We start from the raw sequence: 17,091 nt of genomic DNA, 5'->3' as shown, positions 1-17,091 counted from the left end.
GTGTTAGTGATATTATGCATCAGCCAGAACCATTATACATTTCGGGCTGCAAAGCAACTTTGGAGAACCGTTTTGTTGGTTTTTTAAAAATAAGTTAAACATATGTACTACACAACTCAGAAATTTCTCCTAGGCATTTATCCAAGAAAAATGAAAACACACATTCCCACAAAGGCCAGCATAGGAATCTTTATAGCAGCATTCTTCATAATAGTCCCAAACTGGATACAACCCAAATGTCCATCAAAAGAAGAGGTAAACAAATTAGGTATCCACATACTTAGTGGGATGGCAAAACCAGTCCCTTTATGAAAGTTTCATATATCTTATTTGCATGGTCCTACTTGGTCACTGGAGCCCGGGTGGTGTAGCGGTTATGCATTAGGTTGCTAACCACAAGGTCAGCAATTTGAAACCATCAGCCGTTCCATGGAAGAAAGAGAAGGGTTTCTACTCCTGTAAAGATTTACAACCTTGGAAACCCACAGAGTCAATTCTACCCTGTCCTGTGAGGTTTTTTTTTTTTTGGTTTTGTTTTTTTTTTACCATTTGGTAGGAGTTACATAGATTATGGCTAGAAGAGCCACAGCTAGAAATGTACTCAACTATACCATCAAAATACGATAAAACACGTAAGGAATTCACCAAAACTTAAGGACCTTTTACCTTATTTGACCTACTTGTTTCTCCTGACTAGAATGATGACGCACCATGATGACAGGGAGCTGTGTCTTTGGTTTGTGCGGCTTTATCCCTAGCACTTAGAGAACAGGGCCCACCATGCAGTTATTGTTCAATAAACATTGGCAAACAAATGAATTATGTATACAGTATATAGACTTTGGTAACCCTTCGTTGATTGAATTAATTATGTCTGGTGGTAGAGTGGTTATGAGTTGGTCGGCAACCCACATGATCAGCAGTTCGAGACACCAGCAGCTCCGTGGAAGAAAGACTGCACTTTCTACTCCGGTAAACAGTCTCAGGAACTCACAGGGGGGTGCTATGAGTCAGTATTGAGACTTGATGGTACTGAGTTTGATTTGGGTTTGAATGGAGATATTATTCACAGCTATTATTCATATCTTCCATTACATTTTCTTTCTTAAATATTTAATAGGTTAATAACTATCTTGTTTCTTTGTTTCCTTTTATCTATCAATTCAAACTCAAACTTTCAAGCATGGTGTTTTCTCCTTTATATACTTTTTTGTGGTATAAAAATTTTATTATGCTTACAATAAAGAACAAATGCATTTTTATAAATGCAGTCAATTTATGGAGAGCTATATATATTAAAGCATCCTTCAAGGTTTCTTTCTTTTTTTTAAGCTATTTCCTTAACTATATACCTCTGTATATGCTGTTTTCCCTATCTGGAAAACCCACCACAAACTAGTCTCCAAATTAAGAATCCTTTAAAATACTGGTTCATTCCAATTCCTTGATCCACTTAAGACTCTCAACAAAGCATTACACTTCCTTAAGGTAGTCTATATATTTTGTATTGCACATTTTTTATATTTTCCACTGTAGTAACACACTCAATAAATATTTAGTTTTCTGAGCTTGAAGGCTTTCAGTAAGGCTGAAAAAGCTGAAGGATATAAAACGAATGTAAACCTATAGAGAATAAGAAATATATTTGCGTATTAAAAACAGTTATAAAACCTACCAGTAGTGTTTGTCCTTGAGAAATGAACAGATGACCCGAGACGACTATGGTGAGAACAAGATACCCGGATTCTTCACTGGACTCAAAGACCTTGGGAGGGAGAGAGACAGAAATGCACATAAGATAACACACTTCTGTAATGCTGATGCACACGTAACAGGGACAACCAAGTTATTTCCTCTGAGCGACCTTCCGCCCTGGATGTTTCCTTTCAACTCATTTTACACGAAATCATTGTCTTGTAACTAATACTCAAACTTTAAAAAAAATACAACCAAAACCAATATTTTGAAACAAAAAGATTACTAGATTAAGAATCAGAAATGAGAGCCTTGAGCCAACCACTTGTTAGTTACACTCTTACAAATGATCCTCTAAAAGCCTTGCTTTTCTTTCTGTAAACTGGGGATAATATTCTACAGGGTTGTTGTGAAACTTCAAAGCTCCAGTTCCTTCAAACAAAGAATCCCCTTTTCACAACCCTACAGAACCTGGTGTTTTCTTTCTCTCTAACCCCTAGACTTCACACAATTTATTTATCTTCACATAAAAATCTCAAACATAAAAGAGTTCCATGAAATCATTGTTGACAATGAAAATGGGCCAAAATCCTTGCTTCATTTATTTAATTTTTGGTGAAATACATAAAAATATATATATACTGATTCAACACTTTCTACATGGCCAGGTCAATGCCACTGGCCACACTGCATTTTGTGTCACCATTCTACTTACCTGCACCACCAGTAATTGTGCTCGCTATCGCCCTTGAGGCCCTCCCTGTCCTCTCGCACCGCCATTGTCAAGATGACTGTACATGTGTACGACTTTGGGGAGTGACATATTCAAGGCTAATTTGGCTTTGTAAAGATTTATAGCCTAAGAAACACTGCAGTAATTCCACTGTATCCTCTATGGTTGCTATGAGTTGGGGTTAAATGATGGCAGTAGGTTTGGTTTGGAATGGAATGGATGTCAAAAGAGACCCTGAAACCTACTCTTGAAAGAAATATGGCCTCTAAGTATTGCACATCAGCATCAATAGCTGTGCTTCCAAAGAAAAAAAAATGTCATGTACCTCTTGATAGAAAAAAAAAGAGACAGATACTTAGATTATTTGAAATTTGAGCACTTGACTATATGATAATAATATTAAGGAATTACTGTTAATTTTTAGTGTGGTAACAGTATTATGGTTATATTATTCTGAGTCCTTTTTAGAATTGCAAACTGAAATAATTACTGGTGAATGGGACTTGCTTCAAAATTACACAATAAGAAAGAAGCAGACTAGGGTATAAAAACCAAACCAAACTCACTGCCGTCAAGTTGATGCTGATCCCTAGCGACCCTACAGGACAGAGTAGACGTGCTCCTGTGAGTTTCCAAGACTAACTGTTTAAGGGAGTATAAAGTCTCCTTTTTCTGATGGTTTCGAACTGCTGACCCTGAGGTTAACAGTCCAACGTGCAACCACCACGCCATCAGGGATCCAAAAATTCAAACAGCTAATAAAATTACTTATTCTTGACTTTGGGAAATATTTTTAATGAGTGAGTTTAGTATTTGCCCCGAGTGTCCACATTAAAGCAAAATGTTCTCTCTACTGACCAAGTTATAACAGACAAAGATATTAATTTGAAGGTGTCAGTGAGGACATAACATCACTTTTATATCTGCTCTGTATTCCAGTTGCTAACCTAATGTAGCTTAAGGTTTACATCAGCCTGACCTCTGTCTCTTGCAGTATTTGGCCATCACCACATGGCTCACACTGAGTTCATGGGAGCCTGCCTATCACAAGCTGGCTTGTCAGGGACAGCTTATCCATCAGTGAAATACCCCGAAGATTTCGCTATTGATATTTTATGCACGTGTGTTTGTGCAAGTCTGTACTGCAGGAGGCCTGGTGGTATAATGGTTAAGTGTTGGGCTGCTAATCGCAAGGTCAGTAGTTCAAAACGAATGGCCACTCCAGGAGAAAGATGAGGCTTTCTACTCCTATAGAGTTGGTCTCGGAAATCCTCCGGGGCAGTTCTACCCTGCTCTTGAGGGTTGCTATGTGTCTAATTGGACTCGATGGCAGTGAGTTTTTGGCTTCTGATTATTACAACGGAAACCTAAAATTAAACATACAAGTAAAAGCACTTTATAAAAATACAGAAAAGCATTTCAAATGTACTTCCCTTATAGTAATAACATACCCCAAATGTGCAAAATTAATTGCTAAGTAGGCTATCAGCTAGCTACCTCCTCACTGACTTGCAAGAAAGAGAAAGGGTGTGGGGGAATTAAAGATTAAAAGAGCTTCTTTGTACATAAAGAGACTCATAAATCACTTCAACAGGTTTGTAGAGTGCATTATGTTAATGAGAGTGGTCCTGTTACATACACATTACCAAACTGTAATATCCAGTGTTTTGTTTTTGACATTTTTCAGGCATACAAAGTGCTAATAGCAAAATAATAATGAAAACAATTATAAAAGCAACAGTTACACACAGACCAAAAAAAACCCAAAAAAAAACCAGTATTACAAAAGTAATTCAAAGCTGTAAAAACCATTCCCTTATGTTTTCATTTCAATTTTCCTGGGACATTTTAAAGTCTCCCTTGGGTACATGTACTTGAGGCTTCTTTTTAATTTTTAATTCTACAAAAATTATCTGATACATCCACGCATAAAGGTGATTCCCTTTCTTTTACCATATCTCCCTAAGAATAAGATTCGGTCATGCAGTTATCCAGTCAGTTGAAATCTAGCTCAGTTAATTTAATTGTCTCAATTAGTAGCCATAATAGAAGGCATTTACTTAAATACCTTCTATGCAACAGAGGACTAAGTTCTTTATGTCTTTGAAATTACCAATAAAAGCCCCTCTTGTTATTGTTCTTACCATGACAACCCATTCTAGGAACATTTCTCTGATGCGTTAGAAAATTCCTTTTAAATTTTTCCTAGACTAATAAATTAAAACAAGCCAGCACCAAGTATAGCCAGAACACCACCTCCCATCGGCACACTGGATCCCAGGTCTTTACAGCTCTCACACCCGCACGCGCTAGCTTCACAGTTCTCTTCTACTCACTCACAAACAGGGCCCATTTAGCTCAGAATATCTAAAACCTAAACTGCATATCTAAATCTGGGAATTAAAAAAAATGCCTTCTTTCCCAGATACTTCCCTATCATTTGTGAGGTGAAACACACTCTTATTCCAAATGAGCAGGTTCTTGAGCTTAATTGGCTGCCTCTTGGTGGCGATGCCTTAATCATCTCTAGATAACACATTGCACAGCATCTAGAACACAGTCCCCAAGTACAAACCCTCTGCCATCAAGTCGTTTCTGACTCACAGTGACCCTACGTGGGGTTTCTGAGGTGGTAAATTTTTACAAGAGCAGACAGCCTCATCTTTCTTCCACAGAGCAGCTAGTGGATTTGAACTGCCAACCTTGTGGTTAGCAGTTCAACACTTACCTGAGTCTCATTTTTAATTGTAACTTCTTGGACTTCTTGAAGCACTTAACAGAACAAAATGTTTGTCCCATAAAGCAAAACAAACTTACTTCCATGGAGTCAATATTGACTCCTAGCTACCCCTTGTGGGCTTCCAAAACTGTTAGCTGTTTATGGGAGTAGAAAGCCCAGTTTTTCTACCCTGTATTTGTACAGTCTAGCTTCAATCATGTTACATAAACAAGCCGGGGCCTCTGCTTATTTAAAACAGGCCTGTCCCAGATATCGGACAGGGCAAGATATAACAAAATGATAATTTATAAATTATCAAGGGTTCATGAGGGAGAGGGGAGCAGGGAGGGAGGGGAAAAAATGAGGACCTGATGCCAGGGGCTTAGGTAGAGAGCAAATGTTTTGAGAATGATGAGGGCAATGAATGTACAAATGTGCTTTACATAATTGATGAAGGTATGGATTGTGATAATAGTTGTATGAGCCCATAATAAAATGATTATAAATAAATAAATAAATAAATAAATAAAATAAAACAGGTCTGTACCCAATGAAATTAAGCTTGTGTTCATTGAAGAATAGAGACTGATCCTAAACTGGAAATACCCATTTAATAAATGGTTCTCTGCAACAGATAATGAAAAACATGCCAGGATATCAGGTACCAAACTGGTCTTCAAATATTAAGTATTCTACACTGTATTCAGCATATAACCCAATTAAATTTAACTATTAAAAAAACCTCTGCCATTGAGAGTCATTGCTGACTCATAGCAATCCTCTGTGGGTTTCTGAGACTGTAAACATTGTTTATGGGAATAGAAAGTCCAGCCTTTCTCCCGAGGAACTGCTGGTGGTTTTGAACTGACCTTGTGGATCGCAGTCCAACTCATAACCACTACACCACCAGGGCTCCTAAGTATAAAAAAATTATTTCTGTGCCTATCCATCTAAATAGGCTAGGGTATGCTGTAGAAATTAGCAATCTTCAGAAGCAAAGGTTTCCTTCTCATTCACACTACCACATTACCCACCCACCCTCACTCTTAGCGGTCAGCATACTCTGTACCACACTCCATTTATGTTAAGTCAGGTTGACTAGAGGAACAAATCCAAAGATACTCATTTATGTGTAAGAGAGAGCTTTATATCAAGAAGTAATTATATATCAAGCAAACATCCCAGCCCGATCCAGATCAAGTCCATAAGTCCAATACTAGTCCATCAGTCTGATATTAGTACATAAGTCCTTCCAGACTCATGTAGTCACATGCAATGATGCAGAATGCAGGAAGATCATAGGGTGGTGGGTGCAAAGTCTTGTGGATCCAATGGCAGTGGAAGCATCACAGGGCCCTGGCAGCTCTCCCAGTAACCTGATAGCAGGAAGATGATAGCAGAGAGAAAGTTGCCTGACCCCAGAAAGCCATTTATCTCTGTGGCACCTTCAAATGAGGTCATCAAACTGGGACCTGACTAATAAGCCAGACTCCAACCTTACACTTCAAGTTGACACAAAATTATGTAACTACCACACCATCATTCTTACTATGAGACCTAGGCAGACAGAGCAGGCCCTATCTGCAACATGGTAGCAATGGGAAAGACTAAGATACCGTATATACCGTATATAAGCCAAGTTTTTCAGCACATTTTTAATGTAGTTTTTGTGGTAAAATTAGGTACCTGGGCTGATATTCAGGTCGGCTTATACTCAAGTATATACGGTAATCATGTTCTTGTTCTTACAACATCTACTCATGACACATGTCAGTTCTGCTCATATTTCATTGGCCAAAACCAGACATAAGACACACATAGCTCCAGGAGAATAAGATAGGCAATAAAGTATATTTGGTGAACAGTACTTATGGCTACCATTTTATAAAAGACATGATTTGGAATCATTAGGCCTGAGATCAAATCTCAGCTCTGCCATGTGGAAGTACTGTATAGGCAAATGCCAAAAATAATGGGATTCCAGACCACCGCAATAAAGCAGTGGTGGTGCGGGGAGGGAGGTGGGTTGCCACAAGTCTTCAATTTGCAAAAAGTGCAGTATTTTGCAAAGTACAATTCAGCCTAACCAAACAAGGTGGTATGTATACTTGATACTCATCTCTAAAATAAGCAGAGGGACAACTACATGGGACAATGACATAGGGTCATCGGAAGGGTTCAATGGTATGTGAGATCTAGTGCTTCTTTAGCAAAAGACATGGCCTTACTCTACAGAGCATCTGCAAGTACTAATCTATGTATCTATCTATACTAATTATGCACTAAGTAATAGTTATTTTACTGCAGTTAGTGTTATTAGAAAATGACATCTGAGTTCTAACCAGGGTCCCAGGAGTAAATCTTCATTTCTTAGCAGCCTCCAGAATTGGAGAAGATTAATGTATTGGTCTCTAATACCCATTTTTCTTTCTTATATGGTAAAAAGAATCTCATTCTTCAAGTAGAAACATGACTGCAGTGAACGACAGACTCATTTACTTGCTGTCCATGCAGCTAGAATGGCCTGAGGTCTAAGTGCTGGTCACTGTGTTGTAGGAGGGAGCATCATGCAGCAGCTTTCAGGAAAGTGCCTTTTTCACGTCCTCCTTCCTTCCCCCACCCATCTGTGTATAGCAGACTGTAAGGTCATGGCACGTATGCAGAGGAGCAGCGATGAGGAGCCCCACTTCCTGATACTGTGCTGTGTCATACAAGTCCTGGCCTTCTTCAAGGGAGAACAACAAACATCCATTTTATTTAACCCATGCTTCTTTGTATTCTCTGTCACTCAGAGTCCATCTTAATCCTAATGACTATAAAATCTAACCCATTCACTCTTCAAAAGAAAAAGCAAGCTGCATGCCATTGTAACTCTTGAACTTCATAGATATCCATCCAGGAAGTAGCACTGTACAGAGAATGAGTATTTGACTGGAGGAAGACCTATGCTTTAGAATCAGTCCTTCTACTCGCTAGGTAAAATTTGGCAAGCTATCTGATGCGTGCAGGCTTCAGTTTCTCATCCACACAACAGTAAGAAGACCTAAAGAGTTGTGAGAATTAAATGGGAAGAGGTTTATGAAGATACTTCATAAGTTGTAAAGCTCTATTTAAGAATTAGTCGATTGTTCCCTCTCCACCCCACAGAATCGGGGCCAAGGACTGATGGAAGTATGTAAGAATCACCTGGAGAGGCAGGCACAGAGATTCAGACTCAGTAGGTCTAGAGCAGATTATGGGAATTTCAACACACACTCAAGTGACCCTGATGAAAACCCAACTTCCCCTTGAGGAGCATTACTGTTGTGATCAAAACTAAACACCCAATCAAATTGATTCCAGGACAGAGCAGAACTGTTGCCCAGAGTTTCTGCAGCTGTAATCTTTAGGGAATCAGACTGCCACATCTCATTCCTGCTGAGCATGCCGATAGGTTTGAGCCACCAACCTTTCAGTTAGCAGCGGCCTTTCACTTAGAAAACCTAGTTGGCTTTCTGTGCCTCCAGGACTCCTTGTAGTGACTGGGTCCTACTTACACTTTTAAACCTTTACTCAACTGTCCTAATATTTAAAGAGTGTTATGAAGTACAAGGGCATTTCCATAGTATCTCTGAAGTATCCCGATTGCCTAAATGAAAGTCAAGTACCTAGGAGGTGATGCAATCCTATTTTGTGCTGAACTAATGCACCAAAGCAGAAAGACACAGAGAAGCTGAATCAAAAGACGCACTGTGGATTTCCACTTCTGGCCATCATGAACTAAGAAAGACTGGATTTACCCTCCTGCCCCAAACAACGTAACACTGGACAAATCAGAGGAAGCAACCATTTTCAAGACACTGAGCATCAGGTAAAGAAGGACAGAGAGCTTCAAGAAATGACAGAAAAGACTTTAGGTAAAGCTCCATAGTACTTCTTGGAGAGACTTTCTCGGCCAGAAAGGAGGAGGAACCCAGGTGGAACCTGGAAGTCTTCCTGCGTTGAAGAGATGGGCGTTGGCACCCCAGAAAGGTCAAGCCTGTCCTACATTCACAGGACAGAACACCAGAGAAGAGAGGGGAGCAGCAGAGAACACTTCAGAAATCTGCAGTGGTGGGAAGCTCTGGTCTTATGCAGAGAGAGCACTGATCAGTGTTGATGTGTGGCTAGGGAAAGAACCACCTGCCTATAAGGATCTGAGGGAACAATACCGAGAGCTCACCTGGGGCAAAGAGTGAAAAAGCTAATTTACAGGGTATCAGGTAAAGCATTCAGAAGGGTTTTGTCTCAAGAGTGGATTAGAATTCACCTTAGACCAAATGCTGCCCTGGTCCCACCTAACAAAACTTGAAAGCAAGACTTGAAAGGATCTATGCTCCCAAATTGCTTACTACATGCCAAAACAAAAGGAAGGGATGTTTACAGGAATACAGAATATCCGCGAGATTTACAGCTTTAAACTCTGAGGGACTTCCACTCCATTCTATAGGGCCTTTGGGAATCAGAATGGGCTCAAGGGCAGGGTTGGATGCAGGCACTGGGAACACAAAGAAGGAAAGTGTTACGTGAATCCAAAGACTATCTTAGGTTGAATCTACATTTTAAAGTTCATTTCAAGTACAAACTTCATCTTCTATTTCTTGTTTTCTAACTAGGGCAATTATTTTAAGTTCCTCATAAAAATTAAGGGCTAATTTTTCCCCCTTTGAAAGGGAAAAACAATCCAAGAATTTGTCAGACTCAATCAAATAGGACGAGAAACCCTTGGAATATGGAAAACATGGTAAAACTTTAAATTAAAAACCAACATCACCTTTTAAAATCATTCTCAAATTAGAGAAGTGGACCAATCTGTTATTATGATAATCTTTTCAGAAAGGCTGGGCTAACAGATGTAAGGAATTAAAATCAAGTTCAAGTTTGTATTTCACTTGCTCAACTCCACCTAAATGATGACAGATGGTTTAAATATTAACCCTATTAATATAACAGTTGCATATTCATTAAGAATCGGATTGCCTTACCCCACACCTCCATAAATTTATTTTATTAGTACTAGATGTTTTCTGCCCTTGTATCATAGGTCTTCTCAGCCCTTGCCTCTCAAAGTGTGGTCCCAGTTTAGCAGCATCAGCATTACCATCACCTGGGAGCTTGTTAGAAATACAGAATCTCATTTTCCACACCAGATCTACTGAGTCAAAATTTACATTTCTGACAAAATCCCCAGTGATTTCCACGTACATTAAAATTTGAGAAGCAGCGCACTGACCCATTGATTTGAGAGGGAGTTGGGGGCTCACTTTGGCACACTTTTCATTATACAGTTACAAGTTTATACCCATGCAAATTGTGGTCAATTTGCCTCCAGATAGTAATCTGTAATAAGCATTGCTCAATTCAGAGTATTAAAACAAGTCAACATGCATACATATTAGATACATTAAATATTACAATTTTCAGGTTTCAGACTTGACAAGGGCTTCTAGTTTAGTAAATGTTGATGCTTGTCTCTGGAGCTGAGATTTCCCCTTTAGTACGTAGCTATTATGATGAGTCTTCTCTATACTTCAGCAACTGTGTAGAACCAAAGCAAAAGAAGAAAAATAAAACACCCAAATCCACTGCCAACAAGTTGATTCCAATTCACAGTGACCCAGTGTAGCGTTTCGGAGGCTGTAAACCTTTATGGGAGCATGCAGCCTCATTCTTTCCTCCCAAGTCTGAGCAGGCCACCACGTGGCTGGCAGTCCAATGCTATCCAACATCACGTCCAGGGCTCACAGTATTGAGAAAATAGATTACCCCATAATGACAGAAATTTAAAAACTCAAAATAAGTTCAACCAAGTTGAGCTCAAAGTTCTCTATAGAAAAGTAAAGCAAAACAGAATGACTCTTTTCACCCATAATAAAGCTTTTAATATTTAACCTAATTTTTTTACTGCTATTTTTACTGCTATTATCTCTTTTTTAAAATAAGAAATTCACATGGGAATTAAGAGAGTGTAGCTCTTTGCATGGCTCACCTCTTACTATTATTGCTGCACAATAGTCACAGTGCCCACAAAATAGAACAAATCCTGCTTTCTTTTTTGTTTTTAACAACAACAACAACAAAAATGGCAGACCTTAGCTGAAAGAGATCACAGCAGACAGGGAGGTTCAGCAGAGTCACAAGAAGGTACAAATGCTCAATTTTCAAAAGCATTGCAAAAGACAACCTTGTCTCTTGTCATGGCCTTAGGCCAAACATTTGAAAACTGCTGTTCCTTATAAGCAATTATGAAGAGCTCTGTAAAGAGAGGGGGGGAAATGTGATGACAGTAAGATTCTCGGGATGGCCAAAGTTCAAACCGTCTGGGTTGCACCATTAAAAACCTAAGAGTTAATCAAGGACATCTGTGCCAACACACCCACCATAGATGCTCTGGAGGACGGCATTTAAAAGGTGTTTAAGAGAGACCTTGCAGGACAGGGTAGATCTGCCCCTGTGGGTTTGAGAAACTGTAAATCTTTACGGAGTAGAAAGCCTCATCACCCTCCCAAGGTGTAAACTGCTAACCTTGCAGTTTGCAGCCCAACACATAAACCAGTATGTCACCAGGTGACTCAATGGCAGTGAATTTGTGTTTTGTTTTCATTTTTTAAGAGAGAAGGCATCAAAGAACATGTGGGGGCAGTTTAAAAGATTAAATAAGGCCTGGTGAGCTACTTGAGAGTTAGTCGATGACAACTTAAGACTAACAACAAACTTAGTGCTAAAAGACGAGCCCCTCAGTTTGAAACACTCAAAATATGCCCAGGAAAAAGTCACTGCCTCAAAGTAGAGTCAACCTAACAAAAGAGATGGGGTAAAGCTTCCTTTGCTGGTGTGGCATAACTCAAAATGGGAAGTGACAGCTGCAAGCATCCATTAGTAATCACAACGTAGAATGTGCAACATGTGAACCGAGTACAGTCAGTCACCAAAAGTGACTAATGACTTGAAGATCCAGGTCCTAGGCACTAAGGAGTTGAAATGGCATTGGCCATTGTAAAAGTGACAATCACATGGTGTACTAGGCAGATAACAATAAATTGAAGAGGAGATGCATTGCATTAGTTGTTAAGAAGAACATTTCAAGATCCTAAAATGTAACATTGTTAGTGATAGGTTAATATAAAGAAGATGAGTTAATACAACTATTATTCAAATTTACCACCAACCCTGAGTGCCAAAGATGAAGAAATTGAACATTTTTGCAATCTGATGCAATTTGAAATTGATTGAATATGCAATCAAGATGCACTGGTAATTACTGATGATTGGAATGCAAACATTAGAAACAAAGAAGGAGGATTAGTAGTTGAAAAATACACCCATAGAAACAGCCCCAAAGATCTCATGATAGAAATCTGGAAGACCAATGATTTATTCATCAGAGTGCTTTTTAATTTCTCTGCAAACAGAATCAATGATTAGGTGCAAGAATCAAATCTACTACCTCTGTAGAAAGACACAATGGAGAAGCTCAAAATCATCAATGATGACAAAGGCAGGAGCCAACTGTGGAACACACCGTCAATTGTGTATGTTCAAGTTCAACTTGAAGCTGAAGAAAATCAAAGCAAATCCACAAGCATCCAAGTACCGTCTTGAATACATCATATCTGAATCAGAATCCACTCAAGACTAGAAGAGCAAAACAGAACAGTTCAAAGCATAGCTTGAGAAGACATTTAAATGGTCAAGGATATGGAGTTAGAAAATTAAAAAAGGAAGAAAACTGACATTTTTAAGCTAAAATAACTGAAGAGAAAAATCAAGCTTTGAATTAGTGTTGAAGGATTCTTTGGGCAAAACACTGAATGATATGGGCAGTATCAAAAGAAGATGGAAGGAAGAATCGGGTGATATGCAACCATGTCAGGAGGTAGCATGCGATCAAGAACAAGAGGAAGAAGTCCACAAGCCACTGAAGGCACTGAGAAAATGCAAGGCTCTTGGATTTGATGGAATACCAATTCAGATGCTTCAACAGATTGATGCAACACTGAAAGAGCTTACTCATCTCTGACAAGAAATGCAAAAGACAGTTGTTACCTGGCCAATTGACTGGAAGAGATTCATATCTGTGGTTATTCCAAAGAAGGTTGGCTAAATGAAATGCAAAAATTATTGAATACCATTAATATCCCATACTAGCAAAAATGTGCTAAAGATAATTTATAAACAGCTGTACATCAACATGGTACTGCTAGAAATTGAAAAAGAGATGTGTGTTAGGCAGGGTTCTCTAGAGAAACGAAACCAGGACACTTGTGATTTTATATATAAAGTACATATATATAATACATATATATTATACAGTGAGAAGGAATATAACAGTCTACAGCAGTCTATAGCAGTACAGAGAGTTCAGTTCAACTCACTTCCATGGAAGTTAATATCTTGGAAGTCCTTCAACTCATGTAGGCTGCTGGGTCCAAGAGTCAAGGAAGCAGACAGCAGAATCGTCCCTGTGCAAGGAAGGCAGAATCTACCCACAGGCCAGCAAGCAGCAGGGTGGGTCACCAACAGTCAGTGGCTCGAGAGTCTAGTGAAGCAGGCTTGGATGGGATATCAAATGCAAGCAATGCAAGGCGACACGATCCACCAGCCTCAAGCTCTAGCGATGTATGCACCAGCAGCATGGAGAAGCAGGTCTTAAAGGAGCCTCAAGCTCCAGCGACATGATCCACAGGTTGGCCTGGTCCACAGGTGGTGCAGCTCACTGGTTGAGGCAGAGCATTAGCTAAAGCACACATATTCCAGAAACTCGGATCACCAGAGAGAAAGAGGGAGGCTGGCAGGCCTTGCAGAGCCATTTATCTCTTTGCCTTCCAATCAAACTGCAACCTAATTAATCCCACATGTTCCTGTTAGCCAGGTTGACACAGTAAACCTACCTATTAAAAGATGAAATGAGAAAAATCACTCCTGATGTCAGATGGATCTTGATGGGAAGTAGAAGTACTAGAAAGATGTTTACTTGTGTTTTACTTACTTTGCAAAAGCATTAAGTAGTGTGAATCATAACAAATAACACTGTGAAGAATGGAAATTCCAGAACGGAGCCCTGGTGATGTAATGGTTACAAATTGGGCTGCAATCTATATGGTTGGTAGTTCAAAACCACCACTAGCTCCTCAGGAGAAAGACAGGGCTTTCTACTCTTGTAAACAGTCACAGACTCAGAAACCCAGACACCCACAGGGGATGGCTATGAGTCAGCATTGATTCTATGGCACTGGGCAACTGTTCATGGATCAAGAAGCAGTTGTTGAGATAAAAAATAAGGAGCTACTGCACATCACAAAATTGGAAAAGGCGTGTGGCAGAGCTGCATCATTTCATCTGATTGATTCAATTGGTATGTTGACCAAATAAGCCAAGAAGCTAGATTGTTTTAAAGAGCCAACTACTATACAAAGATGAACACAGCATCAGGAGGAAGATGAACACAGCATCAGGAGGAACACATTGGAGGAAGATGAAAATGAACATGACTTGAAGCATTTGTTGATAAAAACGTATAAAAGAATAGTCTTTAGTATGGATTTATACCTGAACATGAAGAAAATGAAAATCCTCACAACTGCACCAATAAACAAGATCATCTTAAATGAAGAAATTGAGGTTATCAATTTTTTCAAAGAACCTGAATCAATGATCAATGTCCATGGGAGTAGCCATCAAGAAATCAAAAAGAGGAAATATTCTGCCAGAGACCTCTCTAAATTTTTAAATAGCAAAGATGTCACTCGGATGACTAGAGGACACCTGACCCAAGACTTGGTCTTTTCAACTGCCTCACAGGCATACAAAAGTTGGGCAATGAAAGATAGAATAATTGTGTTCAAACGGTGGTGTCAGAGAATACTGGGTAGACTGTAGACTACCAGAAAGAAAAAAAATCTGTCTTGGAAGGAATACGACCAAATTGTTTCTTAGGAGACTTACTTTGGGCATGTCAGCTGGAAAAACCAGTCACTAGAAAAGAACATCATGTTTGCTAGTCAGCAAAATAAAAAAAATTCTCTGTAAGATGTAAGATGTAATGACATAATAGTAATGACATAATGACATAATAGCTCAACAATGGACTCACACATATCAACATATCAACTCTCAGGAAGATGGTGCAAGACTAGGAATGAGTCAGAGCAACTAACAACAAAAAGAACATTATACCATATATAATAGAGTATAAGCCGACCCAAATATCAGCCAAGGCACCTAATTTTACCACAAAAACTGCATTAAAAATGTGCTGAAAACTCAGCTTATACTCGAGTATATATGGTAAATTATGCACCGTCAAATTTAACTTTTTTCTTGATCCCAATTTGCATCTTCAAGCCAGGATACAAAATCGGCATGAATACAACTAGCTGACTAATGCCTTTGTGTGACTACTGTTCCTACGTTTACTGATTTGAAGTTGTAAGGATGATCTCTAGCTGTAGTATTAACAGATTTGTTGAATAATTCAGCAAGCCTTACCTCTACTGTCACTCACAGTCAACCACCTCAGAAGAATTGTCTTGTACATTAGCTTCACTTCCTCACCTACCTGTCACTCGTCAGTCTACTGACATCTGGCTTCCAGCCCTCCACTCCATTGAAACTCCTCCCAGTAAAGACCCCAAGGACCCTCACGGTGCTAAATTCAATGAAATCCTTACTCATCATTCTTTACTTTGCAGTATCATTCAACAAAGTCGATCATTTCTCCCTCTTGAAATGACTAACCTTGAAAGTCCTGCATTTTCCTCTGCCTCTGAACGCTCTGTCCCTTATCAGTCTTTAGGGCTCTGCCCCCTTTGCCTGACCTACAAATACTGCATTTGTAATGGTTGGTCCTGCAATTTCATATAATCCCATGACCATGCATAGCTCCTTGGAGATGCTGACTCACAAATTTACATCTCCAGCCCATATCTTTCTTCTGAGTTCTGACCAGAAGGCCAACCTTCCTCGTCAACATCTCCATGCAGATGCTTCATAAACTTAAAACTCATGATGTCCCTAATTGAAGTCTGGATCCTAGCCCTTACTCGTCTTCCAGTGCACCCTAATCCCCACCACTTGTTTCTGACAGACCCTAGAAATCTTTTTCTCTCACTACTCATGTCCTGCAGCCATTCATATTCCCCTCCAATTCTATCACTATACTGCAGCCATAGTAATATTTCTACGATCTGAAGAGAAGCCAGAGGATCATAGTAATATTTCTAAGGTGAAAATGTCCCTGCTTAGAAACCTTCAGTGGCCTCCTATTGGTCTACAATAATGTTCACAAGGTACCTCTCCTGGGAGCCCTCATTCTCTACTCATCAGCATTCCTGGCTTGATCTCTGTCAATGCTCATTACATATGCCGAGGTTTTCCCAGGTGTGGGGCCTTTGCATAGATTGCATCCTCTACCTATAAGAAATTGTTCTCTTCCCTTTACTCGTCTAGCCCACTCCTTCTCACCTTCTACACACACACACCCCAAACCACATCCACTAGTAAAATAAAGGATCACAGAAATGTGATGGCTGGGATGCAAATACAGCCCTCCTGGGTGAGTGCTTGACTGCCTAAGAGCATGATACCTTGACTATGAACAATACATCCCCTCACAGATGCAGTTATTTGGATAAATATTATGTCTTCCTTTAGACTGAAACCAAAGTGAATGAGTTAGTCTGGGTTGACTAGAGAAACCAATCCAGAGACATTCAAATGAGTATAAGAAAGAACTTTATACATAAGAGCAATTCAATACTGAGAAAACATCCCAGCCCAGTCCAGATCAAGTCCATTGAGTTCGATATTAGCCCATGTGTCCAATACCAATCTATAAATTCCTTATAGCAACCCTACGTGTAACAGAATAAAATGTTGCCCAGTCCTGTTATAGCAACAGTGTGAATCCATTCTGTTCCGGGCACTT

The 17,091-nt window shown here is 39.4% G+C and overlaps 1 protein-coding gene across 1 annotated transcript in view; it reads right to left on the bottom strand.

Moving 5' to 3' along the window:
- REC114 (REC114 meiotic recombination protein) overlaps positions 1–17,091 on the bottom strand; it is an 89,552-nt gene that overhangs the window by 67,540 nt on the left and 4,921 nt on the right. The window contains exon 2 of the mRNA XM_004712024.2: positions 1,676–1,765. Within this exon, the coding sequence (XP_004712081.1) occupies positions 1,676–1,765 (90 nt within the window). The remainder of the gene's footprint in view (positions 1–1,675; positions 1,766–17,091) is intronic.

The sequence above is a fragment of the Echinops telfairi genome, unplaced genomic scaffold (genome assembly GCF_000313985.2).
Source record: "Echinops telfairi isolate 266 unplaced genomic scaffold, ASM31398v2 ScPeMD7_7475;HRSCAF=8513, whole genome shotgun sequence".
Taxonomy (NCBI): Eukaryota; Metazoa; Chordata; class Mammalia; order Afrosoricida; family Tenrecidae; genus Echinops; species Echinops telfairi.
Note: the sequence above shows the minus strand (reverse complement) of the source record. Positions and strands in the feature narration are given on the sequence as shown.